Source organism: Mauremys mutica, chromosome 1 (assembly GCF_020497125.1).
Source record: "Mauremys mutica isolate MM-2020 ecotype Southern chromosome 1, ASM2049712v1, whole genome shotgun sequence".
NCBI classification, from domain to species: domain Eukaryota; kingdom Metazoa; phylum Chordata; order Testudines; family Geoemydidae; genus Mauremys; species Mauremys mutica.
This window is the reverse complement of record NC_059072.1, coordinates 204,097,833-204,125,388: the sequence shown is the minus strand read 5'-3', so window position 1 is coordinate 204,125,388 and position 27,556 is coordinate 204,097,833. Positions and strand designations below refer to the sequence as shown.

The following is a 27,556-nucleotide window of genomic DNA, read 5'->3' as shown; positions in this document are numbered from 1 at the left end:
ACCTTTCTCTGTCTCCAGACCTCATGTCCCGGGGGTGGGGGGCAGGATTTTTAACCCGGACCTGCAGTCCCTTCACTTGAGTGTGTATGGTCGTACTTTGTCTGCTCTTGAGCAGTCGTGTTCACCTGTTCATACTAGTTAACTCTAGATAATGGTCCATTAGAAACTGTTACTACCTAAAGTGGTCTAGATTTCAGGGATGGATGCAGAGGAGGTCTGATTCTCAATATTGGCTGGACTACTTAATGTACTTAATCAAGAGTTGTCTAGTGTAACTCATCGTTAAAGGTCCATTTGGCAGCCATCTCTGTGTATCATGCTTTAGTTGATGGTAGATGCCTGTTTGTTCTTGCTTCAATTAAAAAGTTTATAAAGGTGTATCTAATGTGCATCCTGTTAGAGACCTTGTCCTTTCCTTAGACCTCAGTTTGGTTTTGACCATGTTGGTGAAATCTCATTCACCCCATCGGCTAAATGTTCATTTTATCATTTGGCGTTTGACGTCCACATTAATCAGTCTGTTAATTTACCATTTTTTTCCTCTAAACTACATTCTAGTGAAAGAAGATCTGTGTTCCATACATTGGCTGCCATAAGGGCACTTGCCTATTATTTGGACAGAACTAAGAGCTTTTGTAAAATGTCTGGATTGTTTCATAGGCCAGGAACTACATGGGCATATGGTTTCTTTCCAGACTATTTCCTGGTGGATTAAGCAATGTATTGCTGAGTGTTGAATGCTAGCAAAAATTCCTGTAGCTGCTTCGATTCAACCACATTCCACTAGAGCTGTGGCTGCTTTCTTTGCTTGTCTGAGGCAGATGTCTCAGACTCTGATTTGCAAAGCTGCAACCTGAACTTCAGTGCTCTCTTTCACCAAGCAACGTGCTCTGGGGTTGGGAAAGTGGTGCTTCTGTTTTTATTCAGTTAAATCCCCCACCTCCAGGTTAGTCTCAGCACTCTTTGCCAGTCTTTCCCATAAGTAGGGATATGCAGAGCCACTCACAGAAGAAATGAATATTACTTACCTGTAACCGGAGTTCTTCAAGATGTGTCTGCATATGCACACTTCCCACCCTCCTCCTCCTTTCTGTCAGAGGCCTTGTAATTATGTGTCTGGTTTAGCTGTGGAAGGACCTAAAGTTGGAAGGGTACTTTGCCCCCTTTATAGTCTCACCCTGAATACATTGGGATACTGAGGGGTTGAGGTGGGATATGAGAGTCCTATATCTGTTACTGCTAGAAGAGGATTCAACCAAAAGGTGGCAGAGTACCCATAAGTGGGAATATGTGGAGTCATCTCGAAAAACTCAGGTTACAGGTAAGTAACCTTCATTTCTTCCTAATACTTCCTCTGACCCTATTAAAAACACATCACACAATCTGTAAGAACCAAAGTGTGCCATTAGTCATCTTGTTAATTTACTTGTATATTATGTCTTCCTAATAGGTTTTGTTCTAATGTATTTTAGATTGTAAGATATCTGTAGCAGGGACTGTCTGTGTTTGTTCAGTACTCTGTAGTTGGGCTCCAATCCTGGTTGGGGTCTTTGCATGCTCAAGTAACAAATGTTCAATAGTACTCAAAGGTTCGGAAGAAAGTATTACTCTTCCGAGCTCTGCCCAGTTAAGATGACAAAATGAGATAATACTCCAATAAATTGTGTTGTCTGGGTTCCAGTCCTTGAACTTGGTTCTCCCTTATTGAGGTTCAAATACACCCATGGGCTCTGTTGGACTCCTTGGTGGGGCTCAGATGCCATGCTGGGCCCTGCTCAGTCCCTTCTTAATTGGGGAAAGTAAGTGGAGGTATCTCTTAAGCCTTCCCCATACACTCAAATCTACCAATTTACACAGTCCCTAGGAATAAATAGTGTGAAAGATTTATGCAATGATCTTCCCTCTGCTTTGATCATTGGTGAAATAGTTAATGTTGACATGTAATGTTATAATTATTGGGCATCTAAGCTAACTTGCATTGAGAAGAATAAGGACAGTTTACCCACTCAAAGCCATAAAGCTCTGTGGACTCAGACATCACTGCATTAGGTGCTCTTTGTTTATATTTTCAAGATTTTCTCTGCTACCATAAAAGATGGAAACTTTTAAAAATGAAAGCTGCTGTAGTGTGTACCCCCAGGTGGGACAGCAGCAACAGAGGCTGAACCAAAGTCATCTGAACCTAAAAGCTTGAGTCTCTTTTGCTGGGGTTGGGGCGTTTAAATTGCTGAGGTTGTACCTCAAGACTTAAGACTATTCAGCTGTTCTTATTGTGCTAATAGAAATAATAAAATAGCACATCAACATTCTTCTGCTTTATTTTCTGTATGCCCTTTTTAAGCTACTGAAACTTTTTTTGCTCTATATCTTTTATCTAGGACTACAGACATATTATAGACACTCCAATGGACTTTGGTACAGTGAAGGAGACGCTGGAAGCTGGAAATTATGACAACCCGATGGAACTATGCAAAGATATAAGACTAATATTTAGCAATGCAAAATCTTACACTCCAAGTAAAAGATCAAAGGTATCTTTTTGTACACTATGCTTTCATAGTAGTCAGGCTGGGCTAGGCTTCATTTAGTGTTGGGCCTTTTTATCAATACCTATTTAGTAATGCAACAGAGCAATCAACCGTTCTGGTGGGTTTGGACAAAGACTAGATGCTGAGTCATTTTGTCACTTTTTCTCCAGATGGTCACTTCAGTAAATTCTTTTTTGTAAAACATTCAATTTACAAGTATCGTAAGATACTTTGTAATTTAAAGTTAACATCTCTTTATTTAGATTTATAGTATGACCTTGAGATTATCAGCGCTATTTGAGGAAAAAATGAGAAGAATCGTTTCAGACTTTAAAACTGGCCAAAAACACAATGAAAGACTGAGAAGAAGCCAGAGATGTAATAGGAGGTTGCAAAGTCATAGCATGGTACAGCACCCTAACAAAACACTCAGGTAAATAGATTTAGAAAGATGAATGCATTTGGGGCATTTTCACTATTGTAAAAAATTATGCATGTTGCATTCAGTTTTGTAAGATGACAGCATGATCTCCTAGGATTAATTTATTAGTTAAATAGTTAATTATAGTGAAATATTTAGTATAATTTTTTTTTCAGCAGTGAAGACTTGCAAAGAAGGTCCTTTGTGTAGTGCAAAATAAATTGATTACAAAACAGTTATGAGCATATGGAGTAGAACCATTTTTAATCTCTTCAGTTTTAGCCAGACAACCAACTTTTAACTGAAATTATATGAAAGATGGAAGGTTTAAATGATAACCTATTACAAGTTAGTAAAATTTGCTAGCCATAATAAGGATAAATTGTTATAATCAAGCATATATAATAGGAAGTTATATTCCACATGTATTATAATGTGGTGTTGGTAGCTCATGGTGAGGTTTACCCAAAATTTCCAAGAAAAGAAGCTTCAATATCCCTAATGCAACATGGTTAACTCCATGTTTTCTTCCACACTTTGTGTGTACGTGGTGGTGTGACAAGAAGTCCATGAAGGTCAAACCTGGTGGTGGTAGTGATTTGATGCAAATGTAATTAGTCTAGATTTATCACCTATAAATCATTTTCAGCTGCTTCTCCACCAGTCCTTTTAAATCTGGGTTTCCCTCCTGTGCTTACTATCCAGAGGCAATGTCTCTCATTGCCTAGCAACATGTTTACTTGGATATGTCTCTTTCTGTTGCCACCCAGCCATTCTACTGCTGGCAACAGAAGCAAGGTCCACCTACCTTGGCCAAATACAGCTCTTTATTTCCCTACTGTTTCTGGCAAGTAGTGAGCCACCTTAGGTTTTCAGCTCTTAACTGTAGAGCATATGTGGGGCAGTGGCAGGTGTGCTGAGCTTATTAGGATTTGTTACAGGACTATTCCTCACATTCTCAATCTGCTCCCTTCCCTCCACCAAATAGCAGGCAAGTATGGCTGAAATAAAGAAACACATTAAAGAGTGTGCAATGCTCTATGTGAAACATCAGTCTCATTCATATCTGAAGAGGAATTGTGTATGACTTGTTCCCAGCACACAGACCTTCACTGAGCCAAGGATTAGTGTTTCAGAGGATTATTGAGACCGCATTTCCTCTTCAGCAGAATTCAAGGAGTGCTTCAGATAGGTCTCTGCAAATTACAAGACACATCTTGACCACAGCATGCACTTCTTGTCCCTCAAAAAGAATCTCTGGCTGTATGAATTTGTGGCTTAATAATTAGAAAAATCTTATTTGAGTGAGTCTGTGAACCAAAGGAACCAAGTTACCCACCACTTTAGGATACTAAATGGTATTTTCTAATGTGAGCAAAGAAAATGGCCTCCTGCCAGGCTCCCCAGAAATCTCTGGATGATTTTCCTGTATGTGGTGGATTCTCAATCTAATTCTTGCCCCATGTCTTTACCCATGAAAGAGGGTGGGGAGGAACGCTTGGTATGCTCCCAGCTAAAAGTCTGCTGTGAGGTAGCTACGGAAGAAATGTTCCATAAACCAAGAGATGTAGTTTCATGTGCAAGTCTCTAAGACAAGTAGAACAGGTGCAAGAGGTATAAAATCCTCTCTGGCTAAAGCCAAGTACACGCTAAAGATTTCTGCCAGCACAGTTGTGTTGGCCAGGGAGTTGAAGAGGTGTGGTTCTTGACCAACATAGTTGTGCTATCAGGAAGCCCCTAGTAGTACACACAGTTATACTGGCAAAATTGCACTTTTACCCATGTAACCTGTTTTTTGCTTAGGTGTGTTGGAATAATATTCTAGTAAAAGCACAGTTTTGGTGGTAGGAGCTCTTTGCCAGTATACTATTCCGGTATAGCCATACCTGCAAAGATACCTTAGTGGCATATGTGGCCTAAGCGTGTAAGGATGCCTTATTCTAAACACTGAAGAACTCAAGATTTAAAGGACTAGTACATATGTTAATTCAGGGCTTTATCAGGTAACAAATTTCCCATTCAGGCTTTTTTAATGTTTTAATTTTCTTTATTAGAAGAAATATTTCTGGTGTCGAACAAGTGCTCCTTCTCTCTTCCACTCCTCTACCAGAAGAGCACTCTTCTCCAGTAATCAAACTGAACCCCAGGCTTGTGTGCAGCACTCATACAGGCTAGATTTGCGTTACAGTGTAAAACTATAGACTTTGTGTATTCATATTTCTGTGTACTCACATTTTATTTCAGAGAGCAGGATCTTTCTCCCAGGTTGCACCTCTTAGCTGGTGTCTTTGGGACTCTGTTTATCATAGGATATAATTGGTACACATGGCCCTTTTAAATGCCTATTGCAACTGATAAGTGAGGATTCTAGGGTACATCAGAAATCCAAAGGCTGCTGTTGCAACTTGGAAAATGGGGGGGGGGGGGGGGAGACACTATCAGCCACAGATTTATGTATATATGTGTAGTTTAAATCAGGAAATGGATTAGATATCATTAGATATTGTCACTGTAGGTGTAAATTACACTTTTACCAAGAGCACTTAGCATCGACTACTGAGTTGTGAATGTCCCACAACTGCAGACATCATAAAATTTAATATTTTAATTCACAAATTTAGTCGCTTTTCACCAAGTTGGAAATGGTACTGAATACAGTTTTTTTACAAATAGGAATTATTGCCTTTTATCCACATTTCCAAATATTCTTTATTTCTTATTAAAATATTCTGCTCTCTTACATCATATATTACAGTTATTTCTATTTCCTTTTTATGGCTAGAAATGTGAAGCAGAAACCCTTAAAATCTCAGGCAAAAATTGAATCTGAGCAGGAAGGTTCTTCTACCCAACCTACCTCTAGCAGAGCAGGATGTGTTACAAGCCATAAAATAGATGCTAGCACCTATGCCCACAGTTCTTCTGGCGAATCTTCTGATTCTGCTTGCATATCATCACGTGAAAGAAATGGAAAAGCTAGAACTACACCCTTAAGAAATCATACTGCGTTGTCATCAGGTGAGAAACAAAATCTGTTTTAAAAGCTGTGTTTGCTTATATATTAAACTTTAGCTATAAAATGTTTGCTAATTTTTTTTGCCTTTGTAGGCAAAGTAACCATAATTCCCATAAATTCTAGCTAAATAACTCCTAAAACTACAAACCTTTTAAAATGCCTTCTGTAGGAAAACCTTGTCTCTGATAACTATGAATGTTTTGTAACATCTTGTGTTTTCAGCTGTTTGCATGTTAAGTATAGAATTCGTCTGTTTTAAAGTTGTATAGAACCCAATAAGTTTCTTTAGTTTCAGCTTTTACTAGTGAAAAGCCTGCAGAAGGGGAAACTTATGAGTAAAAATATATTTATAACCAAAGAAGCAGACTTGTACACCATCTTTCAATCCTGTTGAATAGTCTTTGTGTACTCAGTACTCAGCCTGTATTCAGTTTCACGTGAGGAGTCATCACAGAGCTAAATGGCTTGTTGAGGGGTGAGAGGGAGAAAAATGGTCCTGTCAGCTATCCTCATTTGCTGCTTTAAAAATCTTCTGCTAAATTTGAAAATGGAACCTTGAAGTCTCAAACAGCAGTCTTAGCAAACAGCGCTTGTGATGAACACTTTGAACTTGCCATGTCAGTACATTATTTAACACAAGGGTCGGCAGCCTTTCAGAAGTGCTGTGCCGAGCCTTCATTTATTCACTCTAATTTAAGGTTTCGCGTGCCAGTAATACATTTTAACGTTTTTAGAAGGTCTCTTTCTATAAGTCTATAATATATAACTAAACTATTGTTGTATGTAAAGTAAACAAGGTTTTAAAAATGTTTAAGAAGCTACATTTCAAATTAAATTAAAATGCAGAGCCCCTCGGACCAGTGGCCAGGACCCGGGCAGTGTGAGTGCCACTGAAAATCAGCTCATGTGCCGCCTTCGGCACACGTGCCATAGGTTGCCTACCCCTGATTTAACACACAAATGACTTATATTTAACATTGCGCGTGTGTGTGTATTGCACATACAGCACTATGCTAAAAGAATATTAAGATTTCAAAGTTACGCACTCAGATGAAAGGAAGTGCCAGAATTAATGTTGCCTATGCAACAAACGCATGAAGACCACCCCGTCTCATATCACATTCTTATTCCAAAGCATAAGGGTGCTAAACTCTTGAAGAAGAAGCCACCACAATTTTATTAACATTGCAAAGCCTTCCTTGAAAATAGCTGAACGTTTTTAGCTGAACCTTAAAAAAAGAGAAAATGCCACCAGACAATGCAGCATGAAAAAATTCAGCCCACATACTTAGTTTGGCAAAGTTATGAGCAACTGAAAACAGTCTTAAAATGGAAAATGTAAGGCAGCTATCGGTATAGGTGGTACTACCAGTGCCACCTATAATGTATGCCTTCCTGTCATTGTCTATAAACAATACACTGTGAAACTAATTATATGGAAGCGTTGTGTAAGAAACATTCTGAAAAGTGTAAAACAGCAAATTACACCTACTAATTAATTTTCAAGGTTTTTAACTTGCTGTGTTCCTACTTAGAATTCTAAATTCTTTTTTTTTTTTTTTAAACCAGAAAGTGAAATAGAAGGCTCTTCAGCTTCTTCCTCTGCCTCCTCATCAGGATCTTCCTCTTCTTCTTCAAGTAGCTCAGAGGAAAGTAAAGAAAGCTCTATGGCTCTTGCATCCCCAGTATTACACAATGGTGTATCCAGAGCAAAGAACAGCAGCTTTAGAGTAACCAGAAATAGAGCAGCTCAAAGAAAGCAAATGGGTAAGATTCAATCAGCATTTTCTGTGAATGGCCAATAACATAAGAAAATGCACGGTCAGTGGTAAATATGTGGTGCAATTAAGTTCATGTTAATAACACTTTGAAAAGTTAAAACTGTATATTAACATCTTGAATACGTGACTGAGGCTAGCATAGCGACATGGCACTTGTACCGATACTGTTGCTGTAAGAGTAAGACTTTTCTCAGAATCTTACGGTCTCCTTTGGTGAAATGATTAACATTAGCACTGAAGGAATCCATACTGAAGGAAGTTACTAGTAAGGCAAAGAGATAGTCCAACAGTGAGGATGAATCTTTTGCAACTCCCTTGTTTTTAATTATAAAAAATAAATTAAATACAATTGATACTAGTAATGATGGTTTAAATACAAATAAAGCAAGCTTCAAGTCATAGTGAAAACTCATTTTTCACAAATCTAAAAGATGAGCAACCTTTATTTTCTAGTTAAATAAAATGTTCCATGCAAGTTGCAGCTACTACTACATTTGTACTTCAATTCAGTTTGTGCCTATGAGTTGAACTTGTTTGACTTTACAGGAAATTAAATTTAACATAAATGGGTGTCCTTATATTTAAAATTGACAGCAATTCTTTATTTTACAGGATCAGTTTCTCAGGAGAATGGAAATATCAGAAAAACTGCCAGGAAAAGGCTATATAGAAGTGACTCTGAAAATACTTCAGCAGTGGCTTGTGAATCGTTGAGTAACAAAACTGGTAGACATAGAAAAATTCCACGCAGAAGTGCTACTGTGGCTGCTAATAAATTAAGGCTGATGAGTGATGTGGAGGAAGAGATCTCCAGTTCAGAAAGTGTTGGCATTGCAAGCAAGAACAGAAAACTGCCTCACCGCAATGCTTCTGCTGCAGCCAGGAAACTGTTACTGGACGGCTCTGATGATGATGATGATGATGAGACAGGTTTAAAATCTGAAAGTGAAAAAGAACTAAAAGAACAGTATGCGAGGAAGAAAAAACTTTCTCAACCTGGTTCATCTGCTGCTAGAAGAAAATATATTAGTGAATCTGAAGATGGAAGTTCAGATTCTGAAACTGATACAAGAATGGCACAAAAAAATAGGCAAAGCAATAGCAAAAAACCACCACAGAGGACAGTCTGTGCTGCATCTCCTAAAATTAAAAATCCCACAGTAGAATTTTCAGAGGACGACTCCAAAAGCCATAAGTCAGAGAATGGGAGCAGTCAGAAAGTGTCCAGCCAGTCAACTTCTACACACAAACAGCATGCAGTGAGCAACACTGAAGATGAGGAAGATTCTGAGTCAGGCAGGTGGAATGGTAGAAAAATCAAGAAGGTGACAAGTCAAAAGTCTGCAACTCCTTTCAAAAAAGCAAAAGTCTTGAGTGACTTAGAGGACACAGCAGAGTCTGAAACAGAAGTGAAGGAGAATGGAAGAAGTTCTGTGTCAGAGAGCATGGAAACTTCTGGGACTGCAGGGAGCTCAAAATCTGGACCTGATGCTAGTTTCAATTGCTCTTCTAATTTAGCATCTGAAACTGATACCAATAATAGTAATTATAGTGGTGCCATAAACACAAAAAGGAGGAAAAGGGAAGTCACTAAAAAAGGTACATTTAAAAACTTAATGTATCTAAATCTGATGTTGACTAAATTAAAATGTAGGATTGGTGGTTATTAGGAAGATTTGGACTACACAAAATGAGTTTCTTGACATTCTGAAGGAAGCTTGTGTAGGAATATTGTAAAGTGCGACAAAGATAGAAGTATGAAGGTGTATGCTGTTAAAATTGGGCAGTGATCAATGTAATTTTTCAGAGGAAAATTATTTCCCTTCCTCATGACACCAGATCTCTTGAGGAATGCTGAGTGTTTGTCTTACTATTCTGGAAGTATATTTATATGAAACTATTAATGCAAATATACTATTATAGTGTTCATTTTTAACTTGTATTTTCTGTCCACGTTGCAATATTTAGCACAGATGACAAAATATGCTTCATTTGTGGAACATATTTAATTCTGAGTTTCATCCAGTAAGTTTACAAATGGTTTCACTGGGGACAGTTCACTAGTAGAATATGGAGTATTATGGGTGACTGAGATATTGCCTTTGATAACATGTGCATTCAAGAATCAATAAATATGTATGTTCTAGATTCTGTTCTTGAATGTTATCATGATAACTATAGCTGGAGTGTATATATAGCACACAGCCGCTGTTACGGTTACTTGAGTGTTTCCTTTCTGAAAGCCCATTTTTGTTTCTTATGAAATTGTGCATGGCTATAGGGCAGTGTTTCACACCCTTGTTGATCCCAGGGACCAGTTTGCTGCCTTCCTAAACTCTGTCAGGGAAATCTCAAGGATCCGCACCGGTCCATGGACTGATAAATGAGAAACACTGATATAGGGTAACATTTTCAAAAGCACCTCACTGACCTAAAAACTTTCTCAGTTAGATGCTTTTCACAATGTTACCCGTGGGCCTTCTGTTGGAGGTGTACTTTAAAGTAAGTGTTCTGATTAGCTTAGATTATCACTATTTTTTTTAAATGTGCAGGCATTATACATTTTTAATACTTTTTAAAAATAACTCCTGAAAATAGAAAGTAAAGGGGTTGTTAATGCATTCACATAACATTTTGAATAGAAATAAGTAATATGGTGCCCCCTATGTCATCTTGGATATTTAATAAGGTTTCTATGGTTTCCAGAGAAGCCCTGCTTCATTCAGTGAGATGTTCAAAAGTTCTTGCAAACCGCAAATCGGGGCTTGTCTACACACAATTTCTGCCTCAATTTAACTAAATTTATAGTTGTAAGCAAAACACATTTACATCAATATGAGTGTGTTCACACTAGGGAGTTGCATCAGTTCAAGTAAGTTTGTTTTTAAACTGATTTATGTAAATTGGTGTATAAACTCTGTAGACCAGCTCTCACGTTAGGCATTTTTGTGCAGTCTGGCCAAGTTGTGTATCTAGGCTTATAATGAAAGTCATATTTGAATTATTTCCTTTTTCTAGCATATTTCCTAAAGAAAACATAAGATAAGAGAATTTAAAGATTGCAGAGTGAAGCACTCAAGTCAAGATATGTCACGTTTTAAGGTTGCGTGTGGATATTTTGTATATTTGCCTCAGAAAAATAATTTAAATTTTATGATCACCAGGGATTTTAGAAATCCCTTTGCCACAGGAAAAACATGAAATTTGCATTTTTACGGAGAATCTTTAGTTTTTACATTTTGTGAAAAAATAAGAACATATATATAGTAGAACCCCATTTATGTGAGCCTCCATTGTCCGTTCTCCATATTAACCGAACTGGTGCTGTTGGTTGTCAGCCATAGGCAGTGGGGCTCGCAGCTGAAGCTCTTTGCCCAGTCTCTGGGTTATCCAAATTTTAGATTATCTGATCTGGCCCCGGCCCCAATTAGATCGGATAAATGGGGTTCCACTGTATATTATGGTTAGGGAAAAAGTTCAGCGTTTCATTTTACTCATTGAAAAACACAGATTTTGGGTTTTTTATTGGACAATTTTGGTTTTTTATCATGGAAAACTAGGATCCCTGATGATCATTTACTATTATTTCCATAGATTTCCTTCAGGTTCCTGTATTGTAGCTCAAATTGTGTTTGCAGTTACAGTGGTGTAAATTAGGAGTAAATCAGCTGAAATCAATTAACTCTACTCTGAATTTACATTAATATACGTATAAATGAATTTGAATAAAATAGTATTTAGCTCTCAATATGCAGGTTGGATTTGTGTACAGCAGCAAGTGAGGCAGAGATGTGTACTCGTTTGAGAAAAACTTATTAAATATTTGTATTTTTAAATTAAATTAAATGTATTTGCATAGAGAAAATCTTTTTTTTGTTGACAGCCAGCATTTTATATTGTGTACACTCTTACTTTTTGCTTCTAACAAGTAAGTTATAAATAAATGTTGAATCCCTGCCTGGTCCACTGCAGACTCTACCTGCTCACTAAAGGAAGATGGGGGCCCTGTGAAAAAAGTTAACCTTTATTTTGGCGTGTCCTGACTGAGTGCTTCATAGGCAGCCTTAATATTGCTTTAACACATTTTCTATAAAATCTAGTCAGACCCTGATATCAGCTAGCACTTCCTAACTAATCATACAGTATCTTTCGTAAATGTAAAATTCTTCTTCGAGTGATTGCTCCTATGCATTCCAGTCAGGTGTGCGCGCCGTGCGTGCACGGCATCTCGGAACTTTTTTACCCTAGCAACTCTGGCGGGCCGGCTGGGCGCCCCCTGGAGTGGCGCCGCTATGGCGCTGAATATATACCCCAGCCGGCCCGTCCGCTCCTCAGTTCCTTCTTACCGCCCGTGATGGCCAGTTGGAACTGTGGAGTGCTCTCTGTCCTCCACAACCCTAGCTCTTGCTTCTTATTTGTACATAGTTAGTTTAGTGATTAGTTTTTACAGTTTGTTAGCTAGATAGTTAGTGTTAGATAAGGTAAAAGGGGGGGGGTTCCCCCTTTGCCTCCCCCGGTGCAGGCTCATGCCCAAGGCACCGGGCTTTAAGCCCTGCGCAGCGTGCCAGAGGTCTATGCCTGTCGGAGACCCGCACGACGCCTGCCTCCGTTGCCTGGGCGAAGGACATAGAACAGATAAGTGTTCGCTCTGTTCCACCTTCAAACCGCGAACTCGAAAAGAGCGGGATATCCGCTTAAAGCAGCTCCTGATGGAAGCGTCGCTCCAGCCCCCGGCACCGTCCGCGCCAGCACCGCGAGCTTCCTCGGTCCAGAGCGCACCGGCAGCACCGAGCCGCTCAGGCTCCGCGGCACCACAGCCTCAGAAAGCGGCTACGAAGTCCCGGCACCGCTCGCTTTCGCCTTCGAAGAGATATAAGCTGGCGAAGGCGCTTGCTCAGGCCCGCGCTGAGGACTCAGCGAAAAAGGTTGCGCCACCTGCGGCCCCCACGGTGACCGTGCACCGGGCCTTTGACTCCGGCGCCGCAAGGCCCGTTGAGTCCAGCGCCGCCACGCTCCCCGGTACCGTCCGTGGTTGAGCCCCGGCTGCCTTCGACGCCGGAGACATTCTCTGAGCCGCGTGAGCTGATTCAGCTCATAGAGGCACCGAGCCTCCGGTCCCCGGCACCGCCGGTGCGGGCTGTCGTGTCGGCGGGAAAGCCGGCCAGAATGACCCGGCCGCCCTCTCTGGACAGGCGACATGGACGGCACACCCGGTCCCAGTCACGTTCCCGGTCCCATGGCAGATCTCCGTCCCGTCGCTCGCGATCTCGGCACCGCTCGCCATCGCGGTACCGATCGCCGTCAAAACGTCGGTCGCAGTACCGGTACCGCTCGTCATCGCGGTACCGGTCGTACTCCCGGCGTCGCACGAGGTCCAGGTCGCCATCACGTCGGCACCGGCGGAGGTCTCAGTCCTGACACCGTTCCCGGCACCGCGACTCGCGCGGGCGCTCCCGGCACCGCAGGTCTCAGTCCAGGTCGAGCTCCCGGCACCGGTTGAGCTCCTGGCACCGTGACGGACGTCGCTCCCGGTCGCCATCCCGGTACCGAGCGGAACAGCATCGCTCTTCGCTGACATCCGGGCACGGACTGCCTTATTCGGTGGCGCACTCCGCCAGCGCCTCGGCACCTCCATGGCCATCCCGCCCCGCGTCGGTCGCTTCCGGGACGGAGGGCTACGGACACCTGCCGCCCACCCCACAGGGCCATCCTCAAGGGGCACAGCCGTGGGGCTTCTGGGTTCCCTGGGCCCAGTATGAGGCTCAGGGGGTGCCCTTCCCCCCGACAGCCCTCGCGTCCGAACGCAGGATACCGGAGGCGACACTCAGCCGACCGGCCCCTTCGCCACCAGGCGCGGGTTCCATACCACCTGAACCCCAGGGGCACGCACAGCCCGACCCTCCTGACAAGCAGGCAGCAGATCCATCTTCGGAGGCGGTCATCCAGGGCTTATCCTCCTCCTGACGAAGCGGTGGCCGGAGCGTCGACCAAGGAGCCTCCGCCCATAGACTTGAAGGCGCACCAGGACCTACTTCGCCGCGTGGCGGCGGCTATGGCTCTACCGATAGCGGAGGTCCAGGAGGACGAGGACCCCATCACGAATGTCGCTGGGGCAGAGGTTCCAGTGCGCGTCGCACTGCCATTCGTGCGCACAATTCAAAAGAATGCCACCACACTATGGCAGACGCCTGCGTCCGTCCCTCCTACGGCCCGTGGGGTTGAACGCAAATACTCTGTCCCTTCCACGGGCTATGAGTATCTATATGCTCACCCGACCCCGGACTCATTGGTCGTCCAATCGGTCAATGATAGGGAGAGGCACGGCCAGCCTGCCCCTGCGCCCAAATCGAAGGACGCGCGGCGTATGGACCTACTAGGCCGTAAGGTCTATTCCGCTGGCGGTCTGCAGATGCGGATCGCCAATCAGATGGTCCTCCTCGCCAGGTACGTCTTCGACATTATGGCGTCCCTGGCGAAATTTACGGAGCTCCTGCCAACAGCCTCCTGACAAGAGTTCGCGGCGATGTTGGACGAGGGAAGGAGATCATCTAGGTCCTCCATCACGGCCGCCCTCGACGCTGCGGACTCCGGAGCTCGGACCTTGGCCTCCGGCGTGACGATGCGGCGCATCGCCTGGCTGCAGTCCTCCACCCTGCCGCCGGAGGTCCAATACACACTGCAGGACCTGCCTTTTGACACACGGTCTTTTTTCCGAGAAGACGGATTCTCGGATCCAGACCCTGAAGGACGGCCGTATTGCAATCCGCACTCTCGGGATGCACACGCCGGCGACGCAGCACAGGTCCTTCCGGCAGCAGCCCTCCAGGCCCTTCTATCAGCAGCGATATCGGCCATACAATAGCCGGCGACCAGCCCAAAATCGCCGTCGTCCTTCAGGCAACCGCCGTAACCAGGGCCAGGCCTCGTCCAAGGCCCCTCAGGGGGCCAAGCAGGCCTTTTGATGGGACGCTCGAGGACGGCCCATCACTCTCCCTACCGGATCCTTCCCCGTTATTTTACAACCGCCTTTCCCATTTCTTTTCGGCGTGGTCCCAAGTAACATCAGACAACTGGGTGCTTCAAACGGTCCAGTCGGGATACCGCCTGCAATTTGTTTCGCCCCCACCTTCCCACCCACCTTCCCTGTCCCTCTTCAGGGACCCCTCTCACGAGCAAGTCCTCTTACAAGAGGTCCAGACTCTGTTGAGCGTGGGTGCCATAGAAGCAGTGCCTCAAGACAGGCGGGGCAGGGGATTCTATTCCCGTTATTTTCTCATCCCCAAAGCGAAAGGGGGGCTATGTCCTATCCTGGACCTTCGCGAGCTGAACAAGTACCTGCTCAAGCCCAAGTTTCGCATGGTCACCTTGGGGACCATCATTCCCTCTCTGGATCCGGGAGATTGGTTTGCCGCCCTCGACATGAAGGACGCCTACTTCCATGTCGCAATCTATCCTCCCCATTGTCGTTACCTCCGGTTTGTGGTCAACACCACCCACTACCAGTTCGCCGTGTTACCGTTCGGACTCTCCACCGCTCCGAGGGTATTTACCAAATGCATGGCGGTAGTGGCCACAGCCCTCCGACGTCGTCAGATACACGTCTACCCGTATCTCGACGACTGGCTGGTTCGAGGTCAGTCCCGACAACTCGTGATGGCCCAGATGACAGAAATCCTGTCTCTCTTTCAGCGACTCGGTCTTCTCATCAACGCCGAGAAGTCCACGTTGATTCCGGCACAGTGAGTGGAGTTCATCGGAGCGGTCCTCGACTCCACGGTGGCCAGGGCCTGTCTCCCTCGCGCTCGACACCAGACGATGGTCTCCATCATCCGGGACCTCGTCACCTTCCCGACCACGACGGTGCGCTCCTGCCTCCGCCTCCTGGGCCACATGGCTTCGTGCACGTATGTCACTGCGTACGTGCGGCTCCACCTCCGCCCGTTCCAGTCTTGGCTCGCGTCGGTGTACCGGCCTCATCGAGACCCCATCGACATGGTGGTCACGGTCACTAGGACGCCCCTCGAGTCCCTCCGCTGGTGGCTCGACCCGGAGGTCGTGTGTGCGGGAGTCCCGTTCCATCCTCCTCGCCCATCCGCCACTCTGACCACGGATGCCTCAGCGCTCGGTTGGGGAGCTCACCTGGGCGATCTTCATACCCAAGGTCTGTGGTCGCCCCAGGAGCTCGCCCTGCACATCAATGTCCGCGAGCTGCGAGCGATCCGTCTGGCCTGTCAAACCTTCTGCACCCGCCTGCAAGGCCGCTGTGTAACAGTGTTCAGGGACAATACAACAGCAACGTTCTACGTGAACAAGCAGGGCGGAGCCCGATCCTCCCTCCTCTGCAAGGAGGCGATGCTCCTGTGGGACTTCTGCGTGACCCACTCCATTCACCTGTAAGCGTCCTTTCTTCCGGGAGTGCAGAACACGCTGGCCGACCGTCTCAGCAGGTCGTTCCTCTCCCACGAGTGGTACCTCCGTCCAGATGTCATCCACACAATCTTCCGGAGGTGGGGATTTCCCCAAGTAGACCTATTCGCCTCCAGGGAGAACAGGAAGTGCCACCTGTTTTGCTCATACCAGGGTGGCTCGCCAGGCTCCCTGTCGGACGCCTTCCTTTACCCCTGGATGGATCGCCTCCTCTACGCCTTCCCTCCGTTCCCGCTCGTGCACCGAGTGCTCCTGAAGCTTCGGAGGGACAGAGCCCACGTCATACTCGTAGTGCCGGCCTGGCCGAGGCAGCACTGGTACACCCTGCTGCTCGAGCTCTCCGTTCGGGAACCCATCCCCCTTCCGTTGTGGCCGGACCTCATCACCCAGGACTTCGGCAGACTCCGCCATCCGAACCTGCAGTCCCTCCATCTCACAGCTTGGTACCTGAGTGGTTGACCCACGCGGAGAGGGGCTGTTCTGCAGCAGTTCAGCAGGTCCTGCTTGAGAGCAGGAAGCCTTCCACTCGCTCCACTTACCTAGCGAAATGGAAGAGATTCGCACTCTGGTGTGATCAACGAGGTCTCAATCCGTTCGTAGTCCCGGTCCCTACCATCCTGGACTACCTCTGGTACCTTAAGGAGCAAGGTCTTGTGGTCTCCTCCTTGAGAGTTCACCTGGCGGCAGTGTCCGCCTTTCGTCCATCCGTGGAAGGTCGGTCCATCTTCTCGAACCAGATGGTTTCCCGCTTCCTCAAAGGCCTGGACCGCTTGTGCCCGCCGGTGCGGCGTCCTACCCCGACATGGGATTTGAACCTCGTGCTGGCCAAGCTGATGGGTCCTCCGTTCGAGCCCTTAGCCACGTGCTCCCTGCTCTACCTCTCCTGGAAGACGGCCTTCCTTGTCGCCATTACATCAGCGAGACGAGTTTCTGAGCTCCGCGCTCTGACGGTTAGCCCGCCATACACCGTCTTCCATGGGGACAAGGTGCAGCTTCGCCCTCATCCGGCCTTCCTCCCGAAGGTAGTGTCAGCTTTCCATCTCAACCAGGAGATCTTCCTCCCGGTGTTCTTCCCGAAGCCGCATACCTCGCCTCGGGAGCAACAGCTGCATACCCTCGACGTCCGCAGGGCGCTCGCTTTCTACATCGAGCGGACTAAGCCCTTCCGGCGTTCGCCCCAGCTGTTCGTAGCGGTTGCTGACCGCATGAAAGGCGAGCCGATATCCTCCCAGCTGATTTCCTCCTGGGTCACTGCATGTATCCGGACCTGCTACGAGCTTGCTCGCGTACCGCCATGCCGCCTCACCGCCCACTCGACGAGGGCACACGCCTCGTCGGCTGCCTTCCTGGCCCACGTTCCGATCCAGGACATCTGTCGAGCGGCCACCTGGTCTTCGGTCCACACCTTCACCTCCCACTACGCGTTGGTGCAACAGTCTCGAGACGACGCAGCCTTCGGCTCCGCGGTATTACACTCCGCCACGTCTCACTCCGACCCCACCGCCTAGGTAAGGCTTGGGAATCACCTGACTGGAATGCATAGGAGCAATCACTCGAAGAAGAAAAGACGGTTACTCACCGTAGTAACTGTTGTTCTTCGAGATGTGTTGCTCCTATCCATTCCAGACCCGCCCTCCTTCCCCACTGTCGGAGTAGCCGGCAAGAAGGAACTGAGGAGCGGACGGGCCGGCTGGGGTATATATTCAGCGCCATAGCGGCGCCACTCCAGGGGGCGCCCAGCCGGCCCGCCGGAGTTGCTAGGGTAAAAAAGTTCCGAGATGCCGTGCACGCGCGGCGCGCACACCTGACTGGAATGGATAGGAGCAACACATCTCGAAGAACAACAGTTACTACGGTGAGTAACCGTCTTTTATTGCTACAAAAACAACTTAATCGTCTGGGTTTTTTAAAACACGGAAATATTTCCTTTGCTTATAGGTTTGGTAAAAGCATATATTTACAAAACAAAGTTTGGGCTGAAGTTGACCAGATATAGTGTCCCTTTAGCATTACATCTTCCTCGCCAAATCTGAATTAGGCATTTTGTGGATTTTTTTGATTAAATAAAACAAGTTTTTGGAGTTCCAGAATACTAGTAGTATGGAATTCTTTTCTACTTTTTAGATTCATTTTTTAATTCCTTTGTTTTAATTTTGAGGCTTTTATTTAACAGACTTAATACAGTGGTCACCCACAGCTTTCTGTTGCCACAGATGATATGGTAATTTTTTAGTGCTCTGATCCATTCTGATGGTTTTGCATCACTCTGGGTCAAAGCAAGTATACAACCAGCTTAACAAAGTTAGTAAAAGGATTACCCTTATCTCAGCACATATCCAGGTGACCTAAAACTGTTGTAGCATCACCTACGCTGCCACGGCACAATTTATGTCAGAGGGAAAGGTACATATCCAGGATATGCTCCAGCGATTCCTGGCTATTGGACCGGCAGCAGCCTGGAGTTGTGCTCATGCACTGGGGACTCACTTAGACCCTTGATGGCCCAAGGATTGGGGGAATGCAAAGGTGTTTGAAAACCATCTTTGAATGGCCCTTATCCCATATCTGGTCTTGTGCCAAGAACAGATCAACCAAACTGCAACAAAACAAATATTTTTTCTTGCAGGTGCATTCTTAAAATGGGGATGAGGAGATGGACTTCGCAGGGCATGTAATTCAGAGATCATAAAAATCATAGGTGGAATGATAATATAGTTGGCCAAAACCCTAATTGTGCTCTACTGAATATCATGTGTAATATGTTTGAATTGCCCTTGCTATTATAAAATAAAAATACAGATTTTTTTCACCTTATTAAATACATAATGTGAGCTGTTCTCCAGTACTATTTGGGTTTGTACATTGTTAGTACTATAATATAATTTTTCTTGTTCTATTTTAAAATATTTGTCATAAATCTGTTGCTTAAATTTTTTTTAATTTAACAAATATTTAAATCATTTTTATTTTTTATATTACAGGGTTTTTCTCTCAAGAGAACGGATATAGCAGAAGAGCTACCAGGAAAAGGTTATATGGGAGTGACTCAGAATATTCAAAGGGGGCTTACAAAATAGTGAATGACAAAGATGATGGTCGCAGAAGAATTCCACGCAGAAGTGCTACTGTGGCTGCCAGTAAATTAAGACTAATGAGTGATGTGGAGGAAGAGCTCTCCAGCTCAGAAAGTGTTGGCATTGGAAGCAAGAACAGAAAACTGCCCCACCGCAGTGCCTCTGCTGCAGCCAGGAAATTGTTATTGGATGGCTTTGAAGATGACACAGGTTTAAAGTCTGAAAGTGAAAAAGAACTAAAAGAACAGTATATTAAGCGGAAAATGCTTTCGCAGGCTGGTTCATCAGCTAGAAGAAAATATATTAGTGAATCTGAAGATAAAAGTTCAGATTCTGAAATAGGTGCAAAAATGGCACCAAAAAATAGGCAAAGCAATGGCCATAAACAACCACACAGGACAGTCTGTGCTGCATCTTCTAAAATTAAAAATCCCACAGTAGACTTCTCAGAGGAAGACTCCAAAAGCCATAAGTCAGGGGATGGGAGCAGTCAAAAGGTGTCTGACCAGTCAACTTCTGCACACACACAGCATGCCGTGAGCAACTCTGAGGATGAGGCAGATTCTTTGTCAGGCAGGTGGAATGGTAGAAGAATTAAGATGACCAGTCAGAAGTCTGCAACTCTTTTAAAGAAAGCAAAAGCCTTAAGTGATTTGAAGAACAGAGCAGAGTCTGAAACCAAAGTGAGGGAGAATGGAAGACGGTCTGTGTCAGAGAGAATGGGACCTTCTCGAACGGCAAGGAGCTCAAAATCTGGACCTGATGCCAGTTTCAATTGCTCTTCTAATTTAGAATTTGATACTGAGTCCAATAGCAGTAACTATAGCAATGCCACAAACACAAAAAAAAGGAAAAGGAAAGGAAAAACAAAAGTCATTAGAAAAGGTAAAAAATTTAAAGCTAATGCATCTAAATCTATGATATTATCTAGACAGAGGAAACGACGTAGGATTAATATGGATGATAAAGACTGGGAGGATTTGGACTATACAAAATATACAAGAGCTCCTCAACGCTCTAAAATCAGAACTAGAAATCAGGGTAGAAAGACTGTAAGGTATCATGATCTAGAGGTCTAGACAGTGTGTTCGAACTGAGAGATTACAGAACATAATGGAGGGAAATCTATTCCACTTTTGTGGTAATATCATTAGAATTCATGATGAATGATGGTTTTCTTTGTCATGAGATTCAGGGAAAACATTTATATTTTTCTGTGAAAAACATAATCCTGTGACTGTCCTTGTCGTATTTCAGCTTGCATTTGCTGGCCTATGTAGCAACTGATACCAAAATGTTTCATTTTGGGGCAGTATTTTAGTCTGGACTGGAATGTTACTGCTCGGAGTAACAGTTTTCAAAACCAGTTGAACACTGGCCTATATGTTGCTAGCACAATATTGAGCATTACTTTAATTGGTGCTGTGAGAGAAAATTGCCTATGACGTACAGTTTTAGAGATTTCAAAATCTCGAAGTGGACTGTTCTAGCACCTGTTCCTTGTTCTAGAGACTTTGTAAAACTAGGTTACTGTTACATGATCAGTATTATTAGTCCTGTTGATCTTGACATCATGAGTAAAGTAACAGTTACTTTACAAAGTAGATAACTATTTTTATTTTTCCAAATTTGCTTTATTAATGCAGTTGAATACATAAGAGCCATTAATTTAAATTTAAATATTTTTTATTTGACTGAAAGGTGTTTTTTTAATATGGTGTTGCTTCCATGAGGTAAATTGGAATCTGCAAAATTATTTATTTTAATTTTTGTTTTGATGGCAGTGTTTTGCACCTTTTTTTAAAAGGTGAAAACATTGTGTGTCCAGGATAGCAATATTCTGGTATTTATTTGGTATCTGCATGCACTCCTTTTTCTTACTACTGGTTTAATTTTTTAAGATGATAAAGCTTTTTGTCCAACAGTTACAGTGATGTCCCCTATATCTCTTTCTCCAAATTTCATGGGATATTCTGGTTTTTCATGTGTTTAACCAAAGTGTTAAGTCACTCTTACGGTCCATCACAGAGATTTTCTTATATGCAGCATCTCATTGGCAGACAGTTAATAATAAATAGCCCAAAGTTATGGTCTCAGAGAAATGTTCATAAGACTAATTTTGCTTCTGCAGTTTCAACCTATTCTGAAGGGTTTATTCTTCTCCATTTCTCATTCTTTCTTTCATATGCACTTCCATGTGCTAATTGAGATGTATTTCCAGGTTGGGAATTTTCTTTGACAACTCAGCTCATCAGAATGACTTTGGGATTCACTGGGCCATATCTAGTGTGTCGCTACAACTTCCTCTTTTAGGAGATTGGTTCTTCTTTCATAGTTTAGCCAAATTTAAAGACTCTTTACAGTCTGCATATTCTCTTTTTGTGACTACTGTATTCCAGAGATGTCAGGGAGACAGACACACTAGTCCCAAAAACTGCTCTACCTTATATACCCCTCCCTCCCTGCAACCTCCCAAAAAAAAATTGCAAAAAGTAACTATCAGAAAACATCCCAAGTGCCCTAGCAGACCTTACTTTAGAGAATTCCCTTAAATATTGCAACTGAAGCAATTGGGTTTTTTTTTTTACTTGCTCTTTTTGTTATATTGTAAGTGGGAGGTATCTATACCATCCTCATAGGGACTACAACTAGTTCTAGGCCTTTGAGAATTCTCATAACTTGTAATCCCCAGTAAAGGGGATTGAATCTAGCATATGGAGTTGTAGTGAATGGAACTTATATACATATTTTTCTAAAAAATACAATATCATCCCTCTCTCTTTCATCTCCTTTTTGCAGAGTGCTTTTTTTAACTATACTGCAGAAGTACCAGTCTTTTTCCTGGAGAAGTCTGCCCTTTGTGAAGCCAGAACATATGTAGCTTTACTCGTGGTTAGCACCCTACATATATTTTCAACTTCACGTAGCAATCAGTAGGTTGAATAGGAGTGGGGGTAGCGGGAATTGAGGCATGTCTTTACAGTAACTCTAAGATCCTGGATGAAATAATACTGTAGCTAGCAATGGTCAATAATTCACCAGATATTAAACTGAATAAAGGACAAGTAGGAATGTAATATTTTTGTTAATTTATGCAAAGGTACAATATAGTCTATCTGTTGTCTTATTCCTGCAGTACTCTTCCCCCTTTTTCTAGTCACAAAATTGTTATTGAATTTAAAGTAACATGCCGTGTACTACTTTATTCAACTTCCAAAAACTTTTTTTTTTTGTTTGTGACACACCAAACATGATTAAGAATGAAAGCACAAAAGATACATTTAACTACTCTGCCCAACTTGCCTGGGATTGGGCTTGTAGGGTTACTATCTGTATACACCACTGTTAAAAAATCAGGCCCCTGGTTATTTTCTACCTCTAACTTGACAGCTGAGGAAAGATGACCTGCCTTAACAACTGCATTATAATAAGTTAAAATCTTTGTTATAGTTACCCTTTTCCAGTTATTAGTTTCAATCAAAATAATTTATTCGAACTACCAAATATGAGGGGGGGGATATGGAGTTGGGTCATCACTGTGTTTCTAACACAGAATTGTCAAAATGTTGCCATTTTGTTGTCAAGCTGACATATTTTTCTCGGTTGCCACATAACTGATTCTGTCGCACTTTAAAATGTGTATTGTATGCCTTGTTAGGCAGATAGTTTTGATACATTTTTGTGACATGAGTATATGTTTACATGGGGTGAGACTCTCAGGAAGAACGTCATTTAAGGTTTTTTCTGACTAATTCTGCTATCTTGGCAATTTCCCACAAGAAATAATTTTTTGACCTACTAAGATCTAAACACTTATTAATTGCTGCCAAATACACAAAGTGATTTCTTAGATCAATGAAATGTATAAGAATGGCGGGTACAGTAGATGATCAGCAACAAAACAGTCACTGAGCCCTTGATTGCCCATTAAACTTTATATGTAGCTGCACTGCCATAGATACTTATTTCCATTCAGTTAATACTCTTAAAGTATTGGCTTTTTTTCAGCACCCTTCGGTAATTTTTTGGTATTAAATGGCTCTTATCTGAAACTTGTTTTGTAAGTAGAAAATATTTGAATCCAGCATATAGCTTACTATTTTTGGAGACATGAAAAATTATTTTTCAAAGTCTTTGAAGAGTTTTTTTAATATTGTAAAAGGGAATCTCTAATTTTTATATAAAATATTACATCCAATTTGAATGTATATATTTTGTGGTAGGAAGGAAAGAGAAGTGATATAAACACCAAGTAAAATTTTCCTGACATAGGACTTGATGTATTTCCTTTTAAAAGAAGAAAAACAGCTGCAAAATACTATCTGTTTAAAGGTGATCAGTTAAAGATTTTTTTTCTTAAACTTTTGTGGGGAAAGTTGTTAACCATGACAAATGTGAAAAGTGCCAGAATAGATCAGCCAGCATTGATCTTTGATTTTTTTTTTTTTTCCCTGGGGCGGGAGGGGGAATTGTTTTGCTATTAGTATGAAAGGTGGATGTTTTAACCTATCTGTCATCTTCTGCAGCTTGAAGAAAATCTGGTTTATATCCCTTTTTTTCCATCACACTCTGGTTAAATTGTAGCTCTCAATGTATTGTACTTTTATGTTCTTGGATTCAAAATGTTGATTTGTCTTCCAGTTTCTGATATCTTAAATAGAACAAAAATTCAAATATGAATCATTGTCTCCTCTCTTAATGAAAGAGTGCTAATCCTTCCAAAAAAAAATACAATTCCTGAGTTAAAATGCGTCAGTTTATTTTTAATATTTTTTTCTTTACAAAGCAATAAATCAGTTTTTAACAGCTAGATTAAACTGGCAATGATAAATACAGTTTTTCTAATTAATGGATCAATGGTGCAAAACCTTTCCAGCAGTGAGGGCCACATCTGTTAACTGCCAAGCCTGAGGGATGCATCTAATTAGTATATTAAATTATGAAGGATTTTAATCTGAGAGAGAGTTTATCCATAGAGCTTCTTGATGTCTAGCTTTTTCTTGATGTCTAGCAGCCATACTTGTTATGGAATAATTATATTTTATATAGTACTCATCACACCTCATTCCCCAGATACAGCAGCCAAAGCACTGAAGTGCAGTAAAATTGCTGACAGTGTTGTTGGTTTTTTTTAAAGTTGGTGTCTCTTTAAGCATTAAAATACTGCCCTCTTAAAATAGAAGCAGGGGCATCTAATTTTAAAGGAAAGACTGAAAGACAAGATCGTATGTGTTGGGCAACATGAATGGTCTGAAACTTCTAGAAAAGCAAAGGTGTTCTTAATAAAATGAGAAGGGATGGAAAGAGTTCTGTGCTGCATGGGGTTTACCACAGCTGAAGCATAATCAACTGCTGATCTTGGATGTGATAAAATCTGTGTTGTGAGTAGTATGTAAAACCGTGCCTCATAGTACAAAGTTCAAGATGTGGGATCAAAATGTATTCAGAGCCAGCATCTTTAAGGCCTTCAAAACCCAGTAGAGCCGATTTAAAGAGACACTGACTAGTAAATTTCAAATGTGAGTAGCAAATATACTTAGGCACCACATCTGCCCATGAGGACAACTGCCATTTGGTGCTTTTATAATTTTCCTGTCTTTAAAATGTTTTTATCTCCTCTATTGCTGTGTAGAAAATCCCACACATACAGGAGAAACTATTCTTCTTTGTAGGGGAAAAAGTGAAACTAAACGTCGACAGTATTTTAGTGTAAATACCCAAATTAAAACTAAAAATGGGAAATTTTATTTTCTCAAATTTTTCATTTATAGTAATTTGGGGTATTACTCAGACAGTAATGTAATTTTTTAAGTTGATGGGTGTCTGCTTTAAACCATTCTGGTCCTCAATAGGCAGCCAATATGACAAATGTAAGGCTGTCATAATTGTTTAAATTAGTCTGCAGCTCCACTCTGAACAAGCTACATTCTTTTCTGCTGAAACTTAGCCTAATTTGACCCAAATTCACATTTTAGGTGCCCTGAAAAAACATTTTTCATTGAATTTACAATTTACCAAAAAAATTTCACCCAGCTGTAACTGGACACTGTAGAATGAGATTTTATGATTCATTTCAAAGCGCTGCAGCGATTTTGTTTAGTCATTTTGCTCCAAATTTTCCAAAACCAGAGAATTAAGGACGTTTTCAAGTTTATCACTGTTAGAGTGCACAGATCAGTGATGGGGAGGAGGAGAGGTGTCAACATTTTTATAGTCCCTACCTGTCCTCCTGTAGACTGGAAGAGGGTGAACTCTTTCTTGGGAACATCAAGCATCACGATGAAATTGGTGATTCAGGCAAACTCTGTTCTCTGGTTCTTCAAGGTACCTGTCTGCACAGCCAAAATCATGGCATCACAAATGATTACTGCACTTTGCACTATTGGGTCAATGCTTCCAATATCAAGCATTTGTTTGTTCTGGCTGCACCACCATGTATGGTAATTCTAGCAACTGCACTAGGAGGTTTAATGTATCTACTCCTTTGATTGCCTTGTGTGAAGGGAGACATTTTTTTGAGGCATTTACATTTAATTGGGACATCTCCCAGGGAACTAATTAAGCTTAGTAATACTAAATAACAATACTTAATAAGGATAATTCTGCCAAATCCACAATTTTTGGGGTGTCTTTTGAAATAGCTTTCAATCCTGTTATGGTTGTGATACATGCAGTGTGTGAAAACTTCAATAGTTTCTGTTCAGCTATGTTATATTGGCTCTTTCCATGCCACTACATATTGCCACCAGTGCAGCTCCTGGCACTAGGCAGGCAGCAAGCTTAGTCCCTGTCTCATTGTAGACAGTGCCTCCCATTCAACTCCTAAATGGGCTTGTCCACAAACAGATTCTGCAGTTCCTCAGACAGCAGCGGCTTTACTAATAAAAAATAGTATATGCTGTTACTCAAGAGTTCTTAATGGAGACAACAGGTTGTCCAGCAGATGTTCTGATTAAGTGGATTAAGATTAATAAAATATCACCACCTAGCACTTCTGTAATGCTTTCCATGCATTTGCGTTTTTTCAAATTTCATTTTTTCAGAACATTGAAAATTTGCCAATACATTATTTTGAAAAAACAGTAAACCAAAATTTATAGTGTCAACCTTGCTATTGTATATAATTTTCATCATAATTTTTTATAAAGTTGTTTTGAACACACACTTACTGAGAATGTATGTTTACCAGACTATGAATATTCTATGATATTCTGAGTGAGAGAATATTAAGGTAGGCATGAAGCACCTCATTACTAGAGCCCTGCATGGATACAAAATTTGTATCCATATCCGATCTACAAAAATGGTCTGCGAATATAGTGGATATCCGCAGATTTGCAGAGCTCTAGATACAAAAGTTGTATCTGCATCTGATCCACGATCCGCAAAAATGGTCTGTGGATATGGATCTCCACAGATGCAAAGCAGATATCCGTGGATTTGCAAGGCTCTAATAATAACATGCTTTCTGGTCAAAGGCTAAATTAGAAATATTTATTTTTTTAAAAAAGATTAATCCACAGAGCAATATCAAATGCATTAATGACACATTTCTGACAATCTGAGAAGGGTAAAAAGGGGTTTGTCCTTATTTGCTGCTTTGTGATATAAAGATAACCTAAAAAGCTTTTTTTCCAAAGTTTTTCTGTTTACAATCTCTGGATTGTAGGTGGTATTATAATTACAGTAATAAAATATACAGTCTTAATACAGTTTTATGGAATTTCATTAAACCGAATGAATATAAACAGTGATTCCATCCTACCATGGAATCCGACAGTGCAGCACAGTCCCCACCTGTTTCCTGGATATATTATTTTAATATCTAAAGAAATTAAACTAGGTTTTAAAGCCAGACACATCGTGACATGTCAGAGAACATTAGATACTATCAAGTACTTTAAACATAATTAAGTTGGTATCTTTTTGGAAACTTAACATTTCTTTACTAGCTTTTTACTTTCTGTTGTCAATTTTTTCACATTCCACCCCTATCCCTGCCTGTTTTGTGTGTCAAAAGGAAGATATTTTTGGTTTTTGTCCTTTCTGTTCCCTTTCACTGTAGTATCTGAGCACCTGCCATGTATGAAAATAGAGAAATATTTTGTCTTTCTTGCATCAAAGCCTGTAGAATAAATAGCATTATGAGTAGGGCCCTACCAAATTCATGGTCCATTTTGGTCAATTTCAAAATTGTAAAGATTGTAAGTTTCATGATTTCAGCTATTTAAATCTGAAATTTCACAGTATTGTCATTGTAGGGGTCCTGACCCAAAAAGGAGTTGTGGGGGGGGGGGGGGGTATAGCAA

General features: G+C 42.3%; 1 protein-coding gene across 1 annotated transcript in view; it reads left to right on the top strand.

Moving 5' to 3' along the window:
* Nucleotides 1-27,556, top strand: part of BRWD1 (bromodomain and WD repeat domain containing 1) — a 138,707-nt gene that overhangs the window by 105,199 nt on the left and 5,952 nt on the right. Inside the window, exons 36-41 of the mRNA XM_045002492.1 lie at nucleotides 2,379-2,531; nucleotides 2,792-2,961; nucleotides 5,732-5,967; nucleotides 7,535-7,732; nucleotides 8,359-9,345; nucleotides 19,155-20,132. Coding sequence (XP_044858427.1) covers nucleotides 2,379-2,531; nucleotides 2,792-2,961; nucleotides 5,732-5,967; nucleotides 7,535-7,732; nucleotides 8,359-9,345; nucleotides 19,155-20,132 — 2,722 coding nt within the window. The remainder of the gene's footprint in view (nucleotides 1-2,378; nucleotides 2,532-2,791; nucleotides 2,962-5,731; nucleotides 5,968-7,534; nucleotides 7,733-8,358; nucleotides 9,346-19,154; nucleotides 20,133-27,556) is intronic.